General features: G+C 40.6%; 1 protein-coding gene across 3 annotated transcripts in view; it reads right to left on the bottom strand.

The window, feature by feature from the left end:
- LOC106092615 (serine-rich adhesin for platelets) overlaps positions 1 to 17,455 on the bottom strand; it is a 536,371-nt gene that overhangs the window by 99,451 nt on the left and 419,465 nt on the right. For all 3 annotated transcript variants that reach the window (XM_059364612.1, XM_059364614.1, XM_059364613.1), the window contains exons 3-4: positions 14,867 to 15,800; positions 14,644 to 14,805 (exon numbers count right to left, since the gene is read on the bottom strand). In XM_059364612.1, coding sequence (XP_059220595.1) covers positions 14,644 to 14,805; positions 14,867 to 15,800 — 1,096 coding nt within the window. The remainder of the gene's footprint in view (positions 1 to 14,643; positions 14,806 to 14,866; positions 15,801 to 17,455) is intronic.

Below are 17,455 nucleotides of genomic sequence, written 5' to 3'. Positions count from 1 at the left end.
CTGATCGGAAAACATGCTGACAGTTTGACTTTTGCCGAAGCTCTGATGACATCGAGGAAGAAGAGCATATAGACCATCTGCTGTGTGTGGCTCCCGCACTGGCTGTCAGAAGGAGTTCCACTTTAGGTTCTCATTTCTTTGAGAACTTGTCTGATTAAGCAGATGCGAAGTTATTAGGCTTTTTAAAGCGATCTGGATGGCTCAACAGTAGGAACTAGATGTCATCTTCCTTCTCCTGTTTCTGTGGTTACATAATGGACGAAAACTTCTAAGTGAGTCTGATGGCATCACTTCCGCACTAAGCACGACACAACATTTTATGCATTAAATTAAATTTTATACTTAATGCATCTGAACATTGTGACAAAATAATTCGTTGCGAGCACTGCTGTGAGGTTGAGGTGCTTTCTCTTGGGTCAAGTAGCGGCAAAGAACTCTGTGCTCTCATTTACATTCATATACACTGATCATCTCTTAATCCCCTCAGTGTGCCGAAACCCACATTCGGATATATCTACAGCACCACCAACCTGCTAAGAAACTGAAGCCGGTTTGGCCTCTCTCAAAAACGGCAAATCAGTCGATCGTGAAAAAGTACCTGCCCAACTGTTGCGGCATGGCAAACACCCTATTGCTCAATCAATCACCCTAATCTCAGAGAGGACTGGAATAAAAATGCTATTCCCCCGAAAATGAAAGAAGGGAATCATGGGCAACATCTCAAAGACTTCACCCTTTGTAAAAACTGTAGAGGAATAGAATTGCTCAACACAATAAATAAGGTAAGGGCAAGCCTTCTGCTTCAGCGTATTTCACCTGCACTAGAGAGCATTTTGCGGAAAGAACAGGCGGGTTACCGGCCAGGACGTTCTTGTACCGACCACATCAGCACGTTGTGCATAATCATTGAACAGTCTGCAGAATTTAATACACACCTATACCTTTTATTTATCGACTTCGAGCGTGCTTTTGACAGAGTTAAGGGAAGCTCTATGTGGAGCACGCTGCTGAATAAGGGCAAGACGGAAAAGATAGTGACGCTAGTGAGGAGTTGTATAGGAATTGTGAAGTTTCAGTCCGTTTCAAAAGAGAGAAAAGATAGCCCTCTTATCGAGTTAAATACAGGAGTGAAGCAAGGGTGCATCTTATCGCCGACGCTGTTTTTAATGCTGAGGCATCTTTTGATATTCTCTGGCATATAAACGCACCTTGTACGCAGATGATATATGCCTCCTTACGCATTGCTTCGAGCACATAAAGGCGAAAGTAAATAGGAATGCTGAAATTTCAGTCCTCCTCGATGGAAAAAGAGAGCCGTCCTTTCGAAATCGATAAAGGAGTAAAGCAGGGGTGCATCCTATCTCTGACGCTCTTTTCCATTTTACTAGATTCCATCTTTAAGGAGACAAATGCTGAGGCACCCAATGACATTCGCTGTGATATAAACGACTTCCTTGGAGACATCGATATATGCCACCTTGCGCACATAAGAACAAAATTGGAACGCTTGAATGAAAACTCAACCAAAGTAGGCCTGAGAATAAACATAACTAAGACTAAAGTGATGACGATAGGAGCAATAAATTTGACACCGCTTACTATGAACGGCCATGTAATTGAAGATTTTGATAACTTTGGTTGTCTTGGCAGCAAAATAACAAAGGACGAAGAATCAGAAGCGGAAGCAGACATTCGCAAACGTATCAACCAGGCTAGAAGTGCCTTCCTTAAACTCAACAAAGTTCGGAGATGCATTCACATCTCAAATACTACAGAAATCAAAATCTTCAACAATAGCGTGAAAAACTATGGCTGTACAACTTGGAGTTGTCGCAAGCGAATTCCCGCAAAATAAATTTTTTTATAAATCGCTGCCTACGACAAATGCTTCGAATTTTCTGGCCAAACCGTATTTCAAACCGTAACTTCGAATTTTCTGGCCAAACCGTATTTCAAGTGAAGAATTGCAAATTAGAATAAACACTACCCCTGTCGATGAAGAAATCTGGAGGAAATAATGAATATGGTTGGGTCGTATCCTACGCGATGATGTGGCGAAAAATGTGATAGAGCGGGATCCGCAAGGACAACGACGAAGGGGACGCCCGAGAATAAATAAAGGACATATTTATATATACATTGATCATTCAAACCTATTTTAGTGCCTCAATCATGTGCTATGTCTTCATAAAATCAGCTGAAGTGAGCCATAATTCCGGAGTTAATCAGCTGTGTAAACGGGGTTTAAAAGGTTAAACGATCCCTGTAGTGTGTACTAAGCGGAGATCTTGGCAACTAAAGCAAAGGTTGAAAGGCAAAATATTGAGATATTAGAAAAAAGTTGGAGAGACATGCAGGCACCCCTCTCTAGAGAACTTTTTTTCAAACTCAAAAGTCGCCCTCGAATGTCGCAAATCTCTTAACGAGATGACTGAATAGTTTTTAAGTTCACATTTTATTGGTAACGTTCCCCATTGCCAGACTAGGAACTAATTTAGACTTTCCAGGGCAACTGGAATCTATGGGAACGTCTCTAGCGATATTGAAGTTTTTACTTTGAGCTAAAATCTAAAGGGCAACAGACGACAGATAGTCAAGAGTTGGCAGCTGTGAAGGTTCCAGTACTTCCAGAAAGGAGTTTCTTCTTATTCCTTCAGAGAATGTTCATAGAAGATATGAAGTACTTAAGGATATACAAACATTTTAAGTTAATTATGGATAAATTCAGAAATTTCTCTCCGCAATTTTAGAAAATTTTTCTAGAAGATGATAGGAATACATAGGGAAATACAAACATTTTAAGTTACATATGGAAATATAATTAGAATTGTTTTAGTGGCTTATTAATCTTTTTTTTTCCTTTATAAATTCAGCTTAAGTGTACCATTATTCCGGATTTAATGAGTAGTGCAGATGGGCTTAAAGCCTGGGTATATCGAAAAAGTTAATCGATCCCTGTAGCATGAATGAAGCGGATGTCTTTGCAGTTAAAGAAATGATGAAATGGCAGATATTGGGATATTATTGGGTTGCCCAAAAAGTAATTGCGGATTTTTTAAAAGAAAGTAAATGCATTTTTAATAAAACTTAGAATGAACTTTAATCAAATATACTTTTTTTACACTTTTTTTCTAAAGCAAGCTAAAAGTAACAGCTGATAACTGACAGAAGAAAGAAAGCAATTACAGAGTCACAAGATGTGAAAAAATTTGTCAACGCCGACTATATGAAAAATCCGCAATTACTTTTTGGGCAACCCATAGAAAGAAGTTGGAGTGGCATGTAGGCAGACCTCTCTGGGGAACGTTTTTCCAAACTCAAAAGTCGCCCTCGACTGTTGCAGATCAAACAACGAGATGGCTGAACAGTTCAGAATTCACCTTTTATAGGTAGCGTGCCACTTTCCAGACTAAGTACAAATTAACACATTCCACGGGAACTGGAATCTAAGGGTATGAATCCAGCGGCATTGAAGCTTTTACTTTGAGCTAAGATCTAACGGGCAACAGACGACATATGGTCACGAATTGGTTGTTGTGAAGGCTCCAGCCATCGTGGTTAGCATGCATGAGAGCCCCCATGTTGCATAGGTTAGCATGCCCGACTGTCGTGCCCCAACGCCCGGGTTCAAATCGCGTCTACGAAAACATTTAAAACATTTTTCAGCCGTAGTTATCCCCTCAACAAATGTTGGCAACATTTAGAGAGGCATGTAGGCAGACCTCTCTGGGGAACGTATTTCCAAACTCAAAAGTCGCCCTCGACTGTTGCAGATCAAACAACGAGATGGCTGAACAGTTCAGAATTCACCTTTTATAGGTAGCGTGCCACTTTCCAGACTAAGTACAAATTAACACATTCCAGGGGGAGTGGAATCTAAGGGTATGAATCCAGCGGCATTGAAGCTTTTACTTTGAGCTAAGATCTAAAGGGCAACAGACGACAGATGGTCACGAATTGGTGGTTGTGAAGGCTCCAGCCACCGTGGTGCATAGCTTAGCTTGCATGGGAGTCACTGTTGTGCATGCGTTAGCATACCCGCCTATCGTGCCCACACGCCCGGGTTCAAATAGCGTCTACGAAAACATCTAAAAGATTTTTCAGTCGTAGTTATCCCCTCAACAAATGTTGGCAGCATTGGTGAGTACAACTCTTCAATAAAGAGATGTCACTTTTCAGTGACACGTTGTTCGGACTCGGCATAATACAGGCGGACTCCATATCATTGAGCTTAAATTTGAATTGAGTACTATTTATTGGGTTGCCCAAAAAGTAATTGCGGATTTTTCATATAGTCGGCGTTGACAAATTTTTTCACAGCTTGTGACTCTGTAATTGCATTCCTTCTTCTGTCAGTTATCAGCTGTTACTTTTAGCTTGCTTTAGAAAAAAAGTGTAAAAAAAGTATATTTGATTAAAGTTCATTCTAAGTTTTATTAAAAATGCATTTACTTTCTTTTAAAAAATCCGCAATTACTTTTTGGGCAACCCAATATATTGCGAGAGGTTAGTTTCCCTCTAATTTGTTTCATAATGGGATGTTTTGGGAACCACTTAACCACATTGTACAACCACATTGAAGACTCCAGTAATCCTAGAAAGCAGTTTCTTCACAACCTTCAGAGAATGTTCGCCAAAACTATGAAGTACTTAAGGATCTACAAACATTTTAAGTTAATTATGGAAAAATTCAGAATTTTTTCCATTCAATTGCAGAGAATTTTTCTAGAAAGCGGGGAGTAAGACTTATGGAAATACAAACATTTTAAGTTACATATGGGCTAGAAGAGGCTAATATCTAAAAGTTGATTTTAAGCATTTTTTTGTACTTTTAACAATATTTTTATACATCACATTTATTTAAATTGATGTTACCATCTAATTTATTTCCAACTAAAAGTTCAATTAGTTCAAAATATAACAACATCGGACAATTGAATTAAACAGTGTATAAATTTCAATAATTAAAATTAATTGCCAGAATATAAATCAAATAAAACAAACTATACATCACTAATGTAATATTCAAACATCCAGCTATCTATCAATCCTTCTCCTCCCAGTGGAGAACTTGCAAAACAGAGCACAACTGCAGCAAGTATATGGGACTCTATAAACCAAAATTGGCAAAAACATAAAATGAATACAAAAAACAATTTAATTAGTGAAATAAATTGAATTTACTTTGAAAATGATGTCCGCTTGCACACACATAGACATATAGCCATGGCAAAGGAAATAAATTGAAGGCAAAAATGTAAACGTTAAAACTATACTTTGCTATCCTTATTCCTGTGCGGGTCCTGCCCAATCCTCTCTGCAGTCTCAAGAGAGTATCCTCATCATAGAGGATAATTGAAATTGGTTTTTTAGTTGATTACATTGGCAACCGAGTTTTCTGCCCACTCCCTAGCAAATCGCAACAAATAGGGATAATCAAATTGCGGAAGGAAGTTATCAGAGGCAGAGCGAAGTGAGTTGGGAAAAAAACGGACATGTTGATTTGCAATGGCAAGCCAAGGATTGGTGTATACTGTATTGAGGGAAATGGAAAAGCGAGAAGGTGTTTAGAGGAAAGCAAAGTAAAGTAAGTATATTTTTAGATAGATAACAGATTTACTAAACGTATTTAAGGGATTTTAGTTTGCATAAGGCCGATTTATGTACCTTTATTCACAACCTTAAATCACTTTTGTTAAATTCTTTTGTTGATATGGAAACAAATAAAAGAAGGAACCCAAAATGTAATGGTTTTTAGTTTATAAACAAACTGTTTAAGCCTTTTTAGGAAAAAGGGAGTAAATTATTGAAGGACAATTATCTGATCTGGAACTATGTTTGAAAAGTACAGGAATGCTATTACCAACCTAAACGAAATGCAATGGGTTGGAGGTAACGGTGACTTTAACAATTTGTTATCATATTAACGGTCTTACTCACAAAACTTTACGAAGCCTTAAAGTAGATTTATTTGGCAGTTCTATAAAGGAAATATGTCAAATAAGCCTATTTTAAATCTTCATTAAGATTTGTGAATAAGTCCCTAAGTTTAATGGGTAAGAGTATAACTAACAGCGAGATAATCCCAAATTCTTACTCGTCAAACTTTATTTTGTTTCTGCATATACTGAAGACTTTCTTTTAATGGCAAAGCTTTATCAATTCTTCGGCAAACATCGCGAAATTCGTTATGTTAAGAGTAAGTCTTCTTCTCGGAGTAAGAACTCTTCAACCCGAAGGAAGCTCTTCATTGAGCAAAATTTAAATCTGACAACACTAATTGATATGAGAGGAACAATCCAATATCATGCTCTTGGGCAATTTTACAATTACAAGTCTTTTACCAACATTGAGGTTATTGTGCTGAAGAAACCGATATTATCTTTTTTAGCCTTCTAGATCTGAAGGTACTTTAACTCAAAACTAAACTAGGTATGCCTCCTAAACCAATTCAGAGGATGAGCTTTTCGGGCTATTGAGTACCTATCCCGTGATACTTTCTTGTCAAATAAATACAGGTGCTTCTAGGAATTCTGCTGAAGTCTGAATAAGGTGAAAGCACATATGGTACATGCGATTCACATCCATCCATGAGGAGAATATAAGTTTGAAGAGAAATTATACACAAGATTTTCCTACGTTCAGAGTCATTGGATGAAGTTGGTATTTAGTATATAGCCATGGCTATAGAACTGACCGAGGGAGTTGGTGGATGGATTCCCTATAAAAACGTTGACCACAGAAGAAAACGCCTATCAACTGCTAGAAGACTTCGATATGATAAACAAGATAGAAGATATTTAAAATGGTACCTCATAATAACGTACACAAAACTTTCTTAGGGACATACAAGTATTTTAAGTTATAAGGATGTATTTTTGTAGCCACCGTGGATGCATTCCCAACGATTTTTTCCGGAAGTCTGAAGTCTAATTCACGTGAGAATATCTTCCTCTCATCAATATTAAGGGTAAGTGTAAGTGAAAAGATTCACCAATAAAAATGTGCCTAGGTGAAGTCGTCTATTTTTATCGATAAATTTAATCGAGTATGAATTGAACATAGTAGAAGAAGCCTATCAACTGCTAGAAGACTTCGATATAATAAACAAGATAGAGGATATTTAAAATTTTACCTCATAATAACGCACACAAAACTTTCTTAGGGACATACAAGTATTTTAAGTTATAAGGATGTATTTTTGTAGTCTACGTAGTGACATTCCCAACGATTTTTTCCGGAAGCCTAGAGTCCAATTCCGTTGAGAATATCTTCCTCTCATAAATATTAAGGGTAAGTGTGAGTGAATAGATTCACAAATACAAATTTGCCTAGGTGAATTCGTCTATTCTTATCGATAAACTTAATCGACTATGAATTGACCATAGTAGAAGACGCCTATCAACTGCTAGAAGAATTCCATATGACAAACAAGATAGAGGATATTTAAAATTTTATCTCATAATAATGCACTCAAAACTTTCTTAGGGATATACAAGTATTTTAAGTTATATGGATGTATTTTTATAGCCACTGGAGTGGCATTCTAAACGATTTCTTTCCGGAAGTCTGAAGTCCAATCCTGGTGAGAATATCTTCCTCTCATCAATAAAGGGTGATTTTTTGAGGTTAGGATTTTCATGCATTAGTATTTGACAGATCACGTGGGATTTCAGACATGGTGTCAAAAAGAAAGATGCTCAGTATGCTTTGACATTTCATCATGAATAGACTTACTAACGAGCAACGCTTGCAAATCATTGAATTTTATTACCAAAATCAGTGTTCGGTTCGAAATGTGTTCATTCACCGTAACGTTGCGTCCAACAGCATCTTTGAAAAAATACGGTCCAATGATTCCACCAGCGTACAAACCACACCAAACAGTGCATTTTTCGGGATGCATGGGCAGTTCTTGAACGGCTTCTGGTTGCTCTTCACTCCAAATGCGGCAATTTTGCTTATTTACGTAGCCATTCAACCAGAAATGAGCCTCATCGCTGAACAAAATTTGTCAAAATTTGAACACATTTCGAACCGAACACTGATTTTGGTAATAAAATTCAATGATTTGCAAGCGTTGCTCGTTAGTAAGTCTATTCATGATGAAATGTCAAAGCATACTGAGCATCTTTCTCTTTGACACCATGTCTGAAATCCCACGTGATCTGTCAAATACTAATGCATGAAAATCCTAACCTCAAAAAAATCACCCTTTATTAAGGGTAAGTATAAGTGAAAAGATTCACCAATAAAAAGTTGCCTAGTTGAATTCGTCTATTTTTATCGATAAATTTAATCGAGTATGAATTGAAAACCAATGCCTTTTACGCAAGGAGACGTTGAATTGATTAAGAACCCAGATATGACAAACAAGAAAGAGGATATTTAGAATTCGAACTCATAACGATGCAAACACATAACTTACCTAAGGATATGGGTTAGGTTATGTTGAGTGCGTTGCCCACCATAGGTGATTTCGCTCGAGGCCCAGATTGGCTCATTGTGGTACCCTATAAAGAAAGGGAAGAGAAAGAAGATGTGAGACCTCGGACTTGAGGTAATACACGAATAAAAGAATCTCCTGTTTTTCTTTTATTCGTGTATAACCTCAAGTTCGAGGTCTCACATCTTCTTTCTCTTCCCTTTCTTTATAGGGTACCACAATGGGCCAAACTGGCCTACGAGTGAACTCATCTATGGTGGGCAACCCACTCAACCTTACCTAACTCATGTCCCTAAGTAAGTTAGGAAAAATCCTATAGGGGGTGAAGAACGCATATCCCCAAGCAAGCACGAGTGTACCTACGGCGGAGCTTATGGCACCTCTGGTCGGAACCATTCTGTTCCGTCAACAAATCTCACGAGACCTAACAGAAGTATTGGGTTGCCCAAAAAGTAATTGCGGATTTTTCATATAGTCGGCGTTGACAAATTTTTTCACAGCTTGTGATTCTGTAATTGCATTCTTTCTTCTGTCAGTTATCAGCTGTAACTTTTAGTTTGCTTTAGAAAAAAAGTGTAAAAAAAGTATATTTGATTAAAGTTCATTCTAAGTTTTATTAAAAATTCATTTACTTTCTTTTCAAAAATCCGCAATTACTTTTTGGGCAACACAATACATTCGCAAGTTCAGTCAGATTGCAGAACAAACAGCTCTCCATAAAGTTGGGACTACATCCCGGCACAGCCGGACATGAACATAGCAAGTATTCGATAGTCTCCTCCTAATTGTCATCGAGGCAACTCCTACAGAAGTCATTGTGCGGTATTCGCATGCGCGGCCTATGGCACAGTACCCGGTTATGACTCCTGTTAAGGTAGTCATCGACCTCTTAACGAACTCTAGCAACTCTCTGGTCCTTCTTCGGACGATGACAGGCCTTTGCAGTCCGGCAGCCATCCACAGAGTCCCATCTTGCCACCGACGCCGTTCTGACCAACCCCTCTACTGTGTTCAGTAGCTCGATAAATGGCATGTAGGCGAGACTGGTGGGTGGTCCGCCCGGCGCAGACGAACTTTTCCTGGCGCACTCCTCCACCCTCTCATTTCCTGGAATCCGCTCATGTCCAGGAACCATGTCAGCCTCACATCGTGGACCCGGAGCCTATCCAGGGACTCCAAACAATCCGCCATGTATGTCGACCTCACTATCCTCGACCCCAAGGCCTTGAGCGCCGCCATACTGGCCACTTAAATCCTGAATTTTGAGGGAGGTAAGTCCCCTAATAAAATTTCTCTTGCTGCTTTGTATTGGCAAAAACATCTGCCTGAAATACCGTACACTCGTCCGGTAGTCTCAGAGACATACCCATATTGAGTGCTTCAGAGTAGACCCCCAGTTCAGTCGCTGAATACATCTTGAAGCCATTGATGTAGATTGAGGTCTCATTCCCTTCAAGTACAGCATTCGCTATCCATTCATGCCTCCCAGGAAAACGAATTCAGAATGCCCTCACTACATTCGGCATTGGAGCCAGGTAGTCGGAGATTCTCCTCGGCCTACCCTCCGCATCAATAGCACCCAAAAGGATATACAAGCTTTTTAAGTTATACGGATATATTTTGGGTAGGGGAAGCCATCGTGGTGCATACAAAAAGACTGCGTCGGAAGTCGGGGTTCAAATACAAATGCAAATTTGCCCATGAATATTCCATTAAGGAACAGGGGCAAACTTCTCACATATCAAGTGCTGTCCGATACAAGTTTAAGCTCAATGATAATGGGCCTACTTTCTACAACCGATGGCGAACGACGTGCCGCAGTGCGATACCTCTTTGGGTAAAAGTTTTTACATGGCATAGTATGCAAAAAATGTCGGTAGCATTAGGAGGGGATAACCACAGTTGGAAAATAATTCTTTCTGATGTTCTCACCAGGATTAGAAGCCAGGCGTTGAGCGTCATGGCGGACATGCTAAACTCTGCGCTACGGTGACCTCCGCCGTGCTCCAAATAAAGGCGAGAATATCTTAAAATATTTTCAGCTGCGGCATTGCTAACATGCTAGAGCATGAAGTGAGAACCAATGCAAAATCGGTGCGGCAAGTGATAGCATGTGTAGGGCATGCGGGGAAGAAGATGAGACGTTGGAGCATTTCCTATGTCATTGTCTTGCTTTCGCGGCTAACAGACACCGGCACTTAGGTGGGGACACAATACCAGATATAAACCACCTAAGGGGCGTAGTATGACTACCACGGCCAAAGAATTTGAAAAATGCGATCCATTGTGAAGGGTATATGAGATTCGGCCCGGCCGAACTTAGCACGCTTTTAGTTGTTTGAGTTGAAGAAGAGAATTGAAAAGTCTGTAAAGGCGAACTACATAAGGGCGGTGTTTTGCCTCAACATTGTTTAGGAGATACAGCCATTTTAAGTTAATCACGACAGAAATGCCGGTTTACAACACTTGGAAAATACATCTGAAGCTAGAAGCTATTAATTGGGAAGAATGTACTGAAGATCGAGGTTTTTCGAAAAGAAAAGAGGATGCAGATATTAATACGCCCATGCCACTATGGGCATACACCTAAGCCAGCAATCGGCTTTTTCTGCGCTCTACAAACTATAAAGTAACCTCTAAAAAGAAAATTTAATGTTAGGAATTCCGTGGTATTTACAAAATCCCTTTGTTTTCCATACCATGGAAGGGAGCGTGGATACCTCTGACGAGCTGTTTGACGATATCAATACATTCCGCCGACGCAAAACGCAGCGTAAAGATGTCCCCTCTATAGTCGCAGCTCATTATTTGTATGGGTGGACCCTCTGCAGAGTTCCACACATGTTCGAAAATCCGATCGTTAACCAGATCCAGCACTTGGGACCGATGATCTGGTGGAATCCTACGGGATGCACAGCCGATATTGATGACTGCATAAGTCAGCTCATTTATGTTGTGCTTCCTTGCCATTCTGGCGTAAGAGGGCAGCTCCTTACCATCCTCAGCGACCATTTTCCCCTTCCGTGATGGCTGTGGCCTCAGTTTGGAAGTCACAGTCCTCCATGAAGACTTAGGGGCCGTGCGCGCTTCCTTCGTTCCTGTTCCGACTTTGTCTAGCCCCGCAGGACACTGTCTGAAGTCTTGAAAGCGGGGAGCTCTTTTCCTTCTTCAGCATTTTAGCAGTGTTATGCTCTTCGGGAGATCTGATTCTTTTTCCAGCTTCCGTAAAAGAGCTTGTAATGTCAGTTCTATCCCTTCCAGCAGCCTGCACTTTCACCCAATTGCGCTGCCGGTACATACTCCTCCGTCTCCTTCGTCGTGTACCAGATCGCTTTCTCGGTCTGCTTGTGAGCTTAGCAAAGCCATCGCTCACTTCTGCAGTCATCCCGATGCCCACATCTCTAGATTCGGCTGTTATGGCTGGTTCGCTGTCTGAACTCGAGTCAGAAACACACCTTTACTTAAAGGTTATGGACGAACTGTGCATCCCTCTGGTTTATCCGTCGCTTCCTCATTTATTGGTCTGACGACTAGTTGTACGCTTGAAGCATTACTCTCGACTACAGGTGTCAAGGTACCCACACCTAAAGGAGGGGAGGACAACACGCTACGGTCTGAGTCGTGTTCATCTTTAGAGTCCATTTCTAGCCTACTCCAAAAAGCTTAAAAATTTTTTCGTAATAGGTAGTAACTATTTCGAGATACGGATATATTTATTTTTCTTTCAGGAGCGAAATAAAAAAGACGTCCTCTCCACTCAACGGCTACAATACAATTGTAGTTCGAGTACGGAATCGAAGGGTCCGTAATGGCCAACTAAGTAAGGAAGATGTTATGCCGTAGCGCAGTTTTAGGTGTACAGACAAAAAAAGAATCGAAGGAGAGTCAGTGAAAATGGGTCTGGCAGTTAATGGAGATAAGACGAAATGGATGGTTTCAACTCCCAAAAAGCCTTACACAACCGAGCGGATAAAGAAAATGGAGAAAGTTGCGAACCACAACTTTGAGACAGTCAGTAACTTTATCTAACTCGACACTGCCGTAACCGAAACGAATAACACCAGTTTTGAGATTAAGCGAAGAATAATACTGGCAAACAGATGCTACTTTGGACAAAGCAAGCATTTTAGAAACATGGCCACCTCTCGACAGACGAAGATTACACTATACAAAACACCGATACTATCCGTGCTGTTATATGGTTCTGAAGCATGGGTACTTGTGAAAGCAGATGAGGCAGTGTTTGGAGTATTTGAGAGATAGATTCTTCGTAAAATATATGGACCAGTTTGCGTTAATGGAGAATATAGGCGACGTATGAACCACGAGCTCTATGAGCTGTATGACGACGATAGCATCGTTACATGCATCAAAATACAAAGGCTGCGTTAGCTAGGTCATGTTGTCAGAATGGATGAAGAAGCTCCAGCAAAGAAGTCTTTTGAAGGCAAACACGGTGGTATACGCAAACCGGGAAGACCAAATTCCCGATGGAAAGATCAAGTGGTGGGAGGCACCTCGAAACTTGGTGTCACAGATTTTAGAATGAGCGCAGAAGATCGCAGAAGTGGTGGGAGATACCTCGAAACATGGTGTCAGGGATTTTAGAATGAGCGCAGAAGATCGAGGCGCTTGGAACGCCATTCTACGTTCGGCTTGTGGAACAAATATTCTGTCATAGCCAATTAAAGAAAGTAAGTAAGACATTTAAAAGGTATTTCGCGATATTTTTAAGCTCAGGTAGAGACTTGAAAGGCCTGTAAGGGCCAACTACGTAAAGACGGTGTTTTGCCTTAGCATTATTTGGGAGATACAGACATTTTAAGTTAACAGAAAAACCACTGCAATCAAGCTCAGGAGATACATTCATTTTAAGTTATTTACGTAAGACTACAGTTGGTCTTTCTACAACATGCTGTCTTATTTCCCTACATCCATCGCTATGGTGGACTTATATAAGAATTGCATAAAGTTTATAGGTAGTGTAGTAGACTTTTGAGTTCATATGCACCATGTAAAGCATTTCATATATGGGCTACAAAGTCAATTTGAGTAACTTTATCGTATAAAGAATCCTTTTGAATAGTTCGATAAAGATAAAGAAGTCAATGCCTTAATTTTTGCAATGCAAATTTTGCCCCTGAACATTCCATTAAGGAACAGGGCCGAACTTCTCACATATCAATGAGTGCAGTCCGATTCAAGTTTAAGCTCAATGATAAGCGACCTCCTTTTTATAGCCGAGTCCGAACGGCGTGCCGCAGTGCGACACCCCTTTTGAGGAGAAGTTTTTACATGGCGTTGTACCTCACAAATGTCGCCAGCATTAGGAGGGCATAACCACCTCCGAAAGTTTTATGATGGTCTCGCCAGGATTTGAACCCAGTCGTTCAGCATCATAGGCGGACATTCTAACCTCTGCGCTACGGTGGCCTGAGCCAAGCTTTAATCCTTGGGAAGATCATGTTGTACCGAAGGGCAACAGTATGGAAGGTGTCAACCAACCGCTAACGCCTGTCAAAAACTTATGCTAATTTGTAATTTTTATGACAGACATGAAAACAGTACATTTCGACACCTCTTTTGAGGAGAAGTTTTTACATGGCGTAGTACCTCACAAATGTTGCCAGCATTAGGAGGGGATAACCGCCGCTGAAAGTTTTATGATGGTCTCGCCAGGATTTGAACCCAGGCGTTCAGCGTCATAGGCGGACATGCTAACCTCTGCGCTACGGTAGCCTCCTTAAGTTTTGAGCCAAGCTTTAATCCTTGGGAAGATCATGTTGTACCGGACGGCAAAAGTATGGAAGGTGTCAACCAACCGCTAACGCCTGTCAAAAACTTATGCTAATTTGTAATTTTTATGACAGACATGAAGGCAGTACATTTCGATTTAAGGCAGATAACTTTATTTCTTCAGAAGCTATGATATTTGATCGAAAACAGATTTATGGTGCTAAATAGACACAAAAACACTTATGCCTGTCATATATTTATAACTAAGGGTTGGTACTATCTATTTTCGGTTTTGTACATGAACAACTGTCAAAGTTTTATTATTCACCGCAAATATTTTTTATCTCTTATGGTAATTCGAACCTAAGATCACAAGATTTTCGAGTACCCTTTGATTTAGTTACAAGGAATCCCCTTTTTCGATATTTTTTTTTCATTTAAAGTTTTTTCCAAACACTCACCGTTTTTACAACTTGATTTAGTATAGCCGCCTTATCCGGTTTGGTTGAGGTCATATCACCGCGCTTGTTAAGCTGTAAAAACTCTGAGAGTTGCTCAATATAATTATTTTCCAATTCACGACGTCGTTTCTCATTGTTGCATTTGTTGATCTGGGATTGAGGCTAAATAGGGAAAATGGTATGAAAAACAGGAAACTAGGATAGTAAGCATGCATGGACATACCAAATTAGCTTTAGAATCGGTTTTCCTGCGTATCTTACGATTCGACGACGTCGTTGAATTGGTTGAGATCGGCGATGCCACCGCATTCATAATGGCAGGACGCTGTAGAGCAGCAACAAAATTGGCCGCTGTGGCAGCAGCTTTCTGCAGTGACGCTTGCGTCAGCTGATGCTGCTGCTGTTGGTGTTGTTGTAGATTTGAAGTTAACAATGTAGTATTGTTGTTGTTGGTGCTTAACAAACTATTCGCGTTTTGATGGGAAAGAAATAAATGATGTTGCTGTTGCTGCTGCTGCTGCTGATGATGATGAAGATGTTGTTGCTGCTGCTGCTGTTGAAGTTGATGATGTTGCTGCTGCTGCTGCAAAGCAGATATGCGGGCGAATAATAAATTTGCGGCAGCAGCTGTATTTGGTGAGACACGGTTATTTAAATCCGTGGCTGTAGATGCTGATATTGCTGCCGTCGAGCCAGCGTTGGAGACAGTTACAGCAGCTGTTGCTGCTGTGGGTGAGGAACGCGGCAGATTGCAAATATTTTTAAGGCTCGCAGGACCTTGTCTACCACCACTACCACTGCTGCTGCCGCTAATACCTCCTCCACCGCCGCCGCCTCCTCCACCTCCTGTCGGCCCCGTTGAGGTCGTCGTTGTTGCTGTCGCTGCTGCTGTGGAAGCAGTGCTCTGGCTGCTGCTGCTGCTGCTGTTGTTGTTGGTATTCGAAGCAATTGCTGTTGAAATCGCCCCAGAGGCAAACGAATTTGCAATGTTGATGTTGGTGATACGGCTGTGGTTGCTGCTGTTGCTGCTGCTGCTATTGTTGAGGCAATCTGTTGCTGTTGTTGCCAATGTAGCTGGAGAGGTGGCTGCTGTTCTAGATGCGTTGGATGCTGTTGACGATGTTGCCCAATGCTCTGGTAAGTCACATGGGCCAAGCCTGAAAGAAATCATAAAGAGAGAGGATTATGATAAGAAAAAATTACAACAAATTTGACTTAAATGGAGTTGAGAATTCAAAAATAATATAGATAAACTTCTAAATGAGCCATATCGGTTCAGATTTGGATATAACTCCCATATAAACCGATCTCCCGATATGACTTCTTGAGCCCCTGGAAGCCGCAATTTTTGTCCGATTTGGCTGAAATTTTGAAAATAGTGTTCTGTTATGACAACAGTGCCAAGTAGGGTCCGAATGGGACTATAACCTGATATAGCTCCCGTATAAACCGATCTCTCGACTTCTTGAGCCACTAAAAGCCTCAATTTTCATCCAATTCGGCTGAAATTTTGCACATAGTGTTAAACCGTACTTAACACAGTTGTTGGGAGTCATAACAGAATATCGCATGCAAAATTCCAGTCAAATTGGATGAAAATTTAGGCTTCTAGGGGCTCAAGAAGTCAAATATGGGAACTATATCAGATTATACACCTATTCGGACCGTACTTAGCACAGTTGTTTGAAATCACAACAGAACACCATGTGCAAAATTTCAGCCGAATTGGATGAAAATTGAGGCTTCTAGTGGCTCAAGAAGTCGGGAGATCGGTTTATATGGGAGCTATATCGATCAAGAACCTGATGTAGCTCTCATATAAACCGATCTCCCGATTTGACTTCTTGAGCACCTGGAAACCGCAATTTTTGTCCGAGTTGGCTGAAATTTTACACATAGTGTTCTTTATGTTCTATGACTCTCAACAACTGTGCCAAGTACGGTTCAAATCGGTCTATGACTAGCTATAGCTCCCACATTTTAGCAGAGTCCATGGTGGTGGGTGCCCAAGATTCGGCGCGGCCGAACTTAGCACGGTTTTACTTGTTTAAACCCCATATTGCCATTGGTCTAAGGGTTTGTATGTTTGTTTGTTTGTGGGTTTGTAAATTTGTTTGTTCCGTATAGACTCAAAAATGGCTAAACCGATTTCTTTGCAATATTCCCAGATTGTGGGGAGTGGTCCGGAAGGAGCAATCTTATATATAAAAATCAATTTGTGTTTGTTTGTATGTTTGTGTGTTACTTATGGCTAAACCGATTTCTTTGCAATATTCCCAGATTGTGGGGAGTGGTCCGGAAGGAGCAATCTTATATATAAAAATCAATTTGTGTTTGTTTGTATGTTTGTGTGTTACTTATAGACTCAGAAACGGCTGAACCGATTTTCTTGAAAGTTTTACGGATGGTGCATAATGATCCCGTGGTGAAAATAGGGTACTACAATTTTTGATATTTGAAGGGGGGGCGGACCCTCCCCCTTTCCCTAATTTTCAGAAACGCCAGATCTCGGAGATGGGTGGTGCGATTTAAGCGAAATTTTGTGTCCTCTCATATAGTACCCTAAAAATAAAAATTTGGTATCCAAATTTCGGATGGGGTACCTAGGGGGGCCGCCCCACCCTGAAACCCACCAAACATATATTTAGACAAATCACGACAATATAGGACTCAAATGAAAGGTATTTAGGATAAGAAAACGTATCTGATATCCAATTGTCGGACCAAATGTTAGGGGGACCACCCCAACCCCCAAAACACCCCTAAATCGGACATATTTACCGAACATGGCAATATGGGACTCAAATGAAAG

This window comes from Stomoxys calcitrans, chromosome 3 (genome assembly GCF_963082655.1).
Source record: "Stomoxys calcitrans chromosome 3, idStoCalc2.1, whole genome shotgun sequence".
Taxonomy (NCBI): domain Eukaryota; kingdom Metazoa; phylum Arthropoda; class Insecta; order Diptera; family Muscidae; genus Stomoxys; species Stomoxys calcitrans.
The sequence above is the reverse complement of the archived record's forward strand: the minus strand, read 5'-3'. Positions and strand labels throughout refer to the sequence as shown.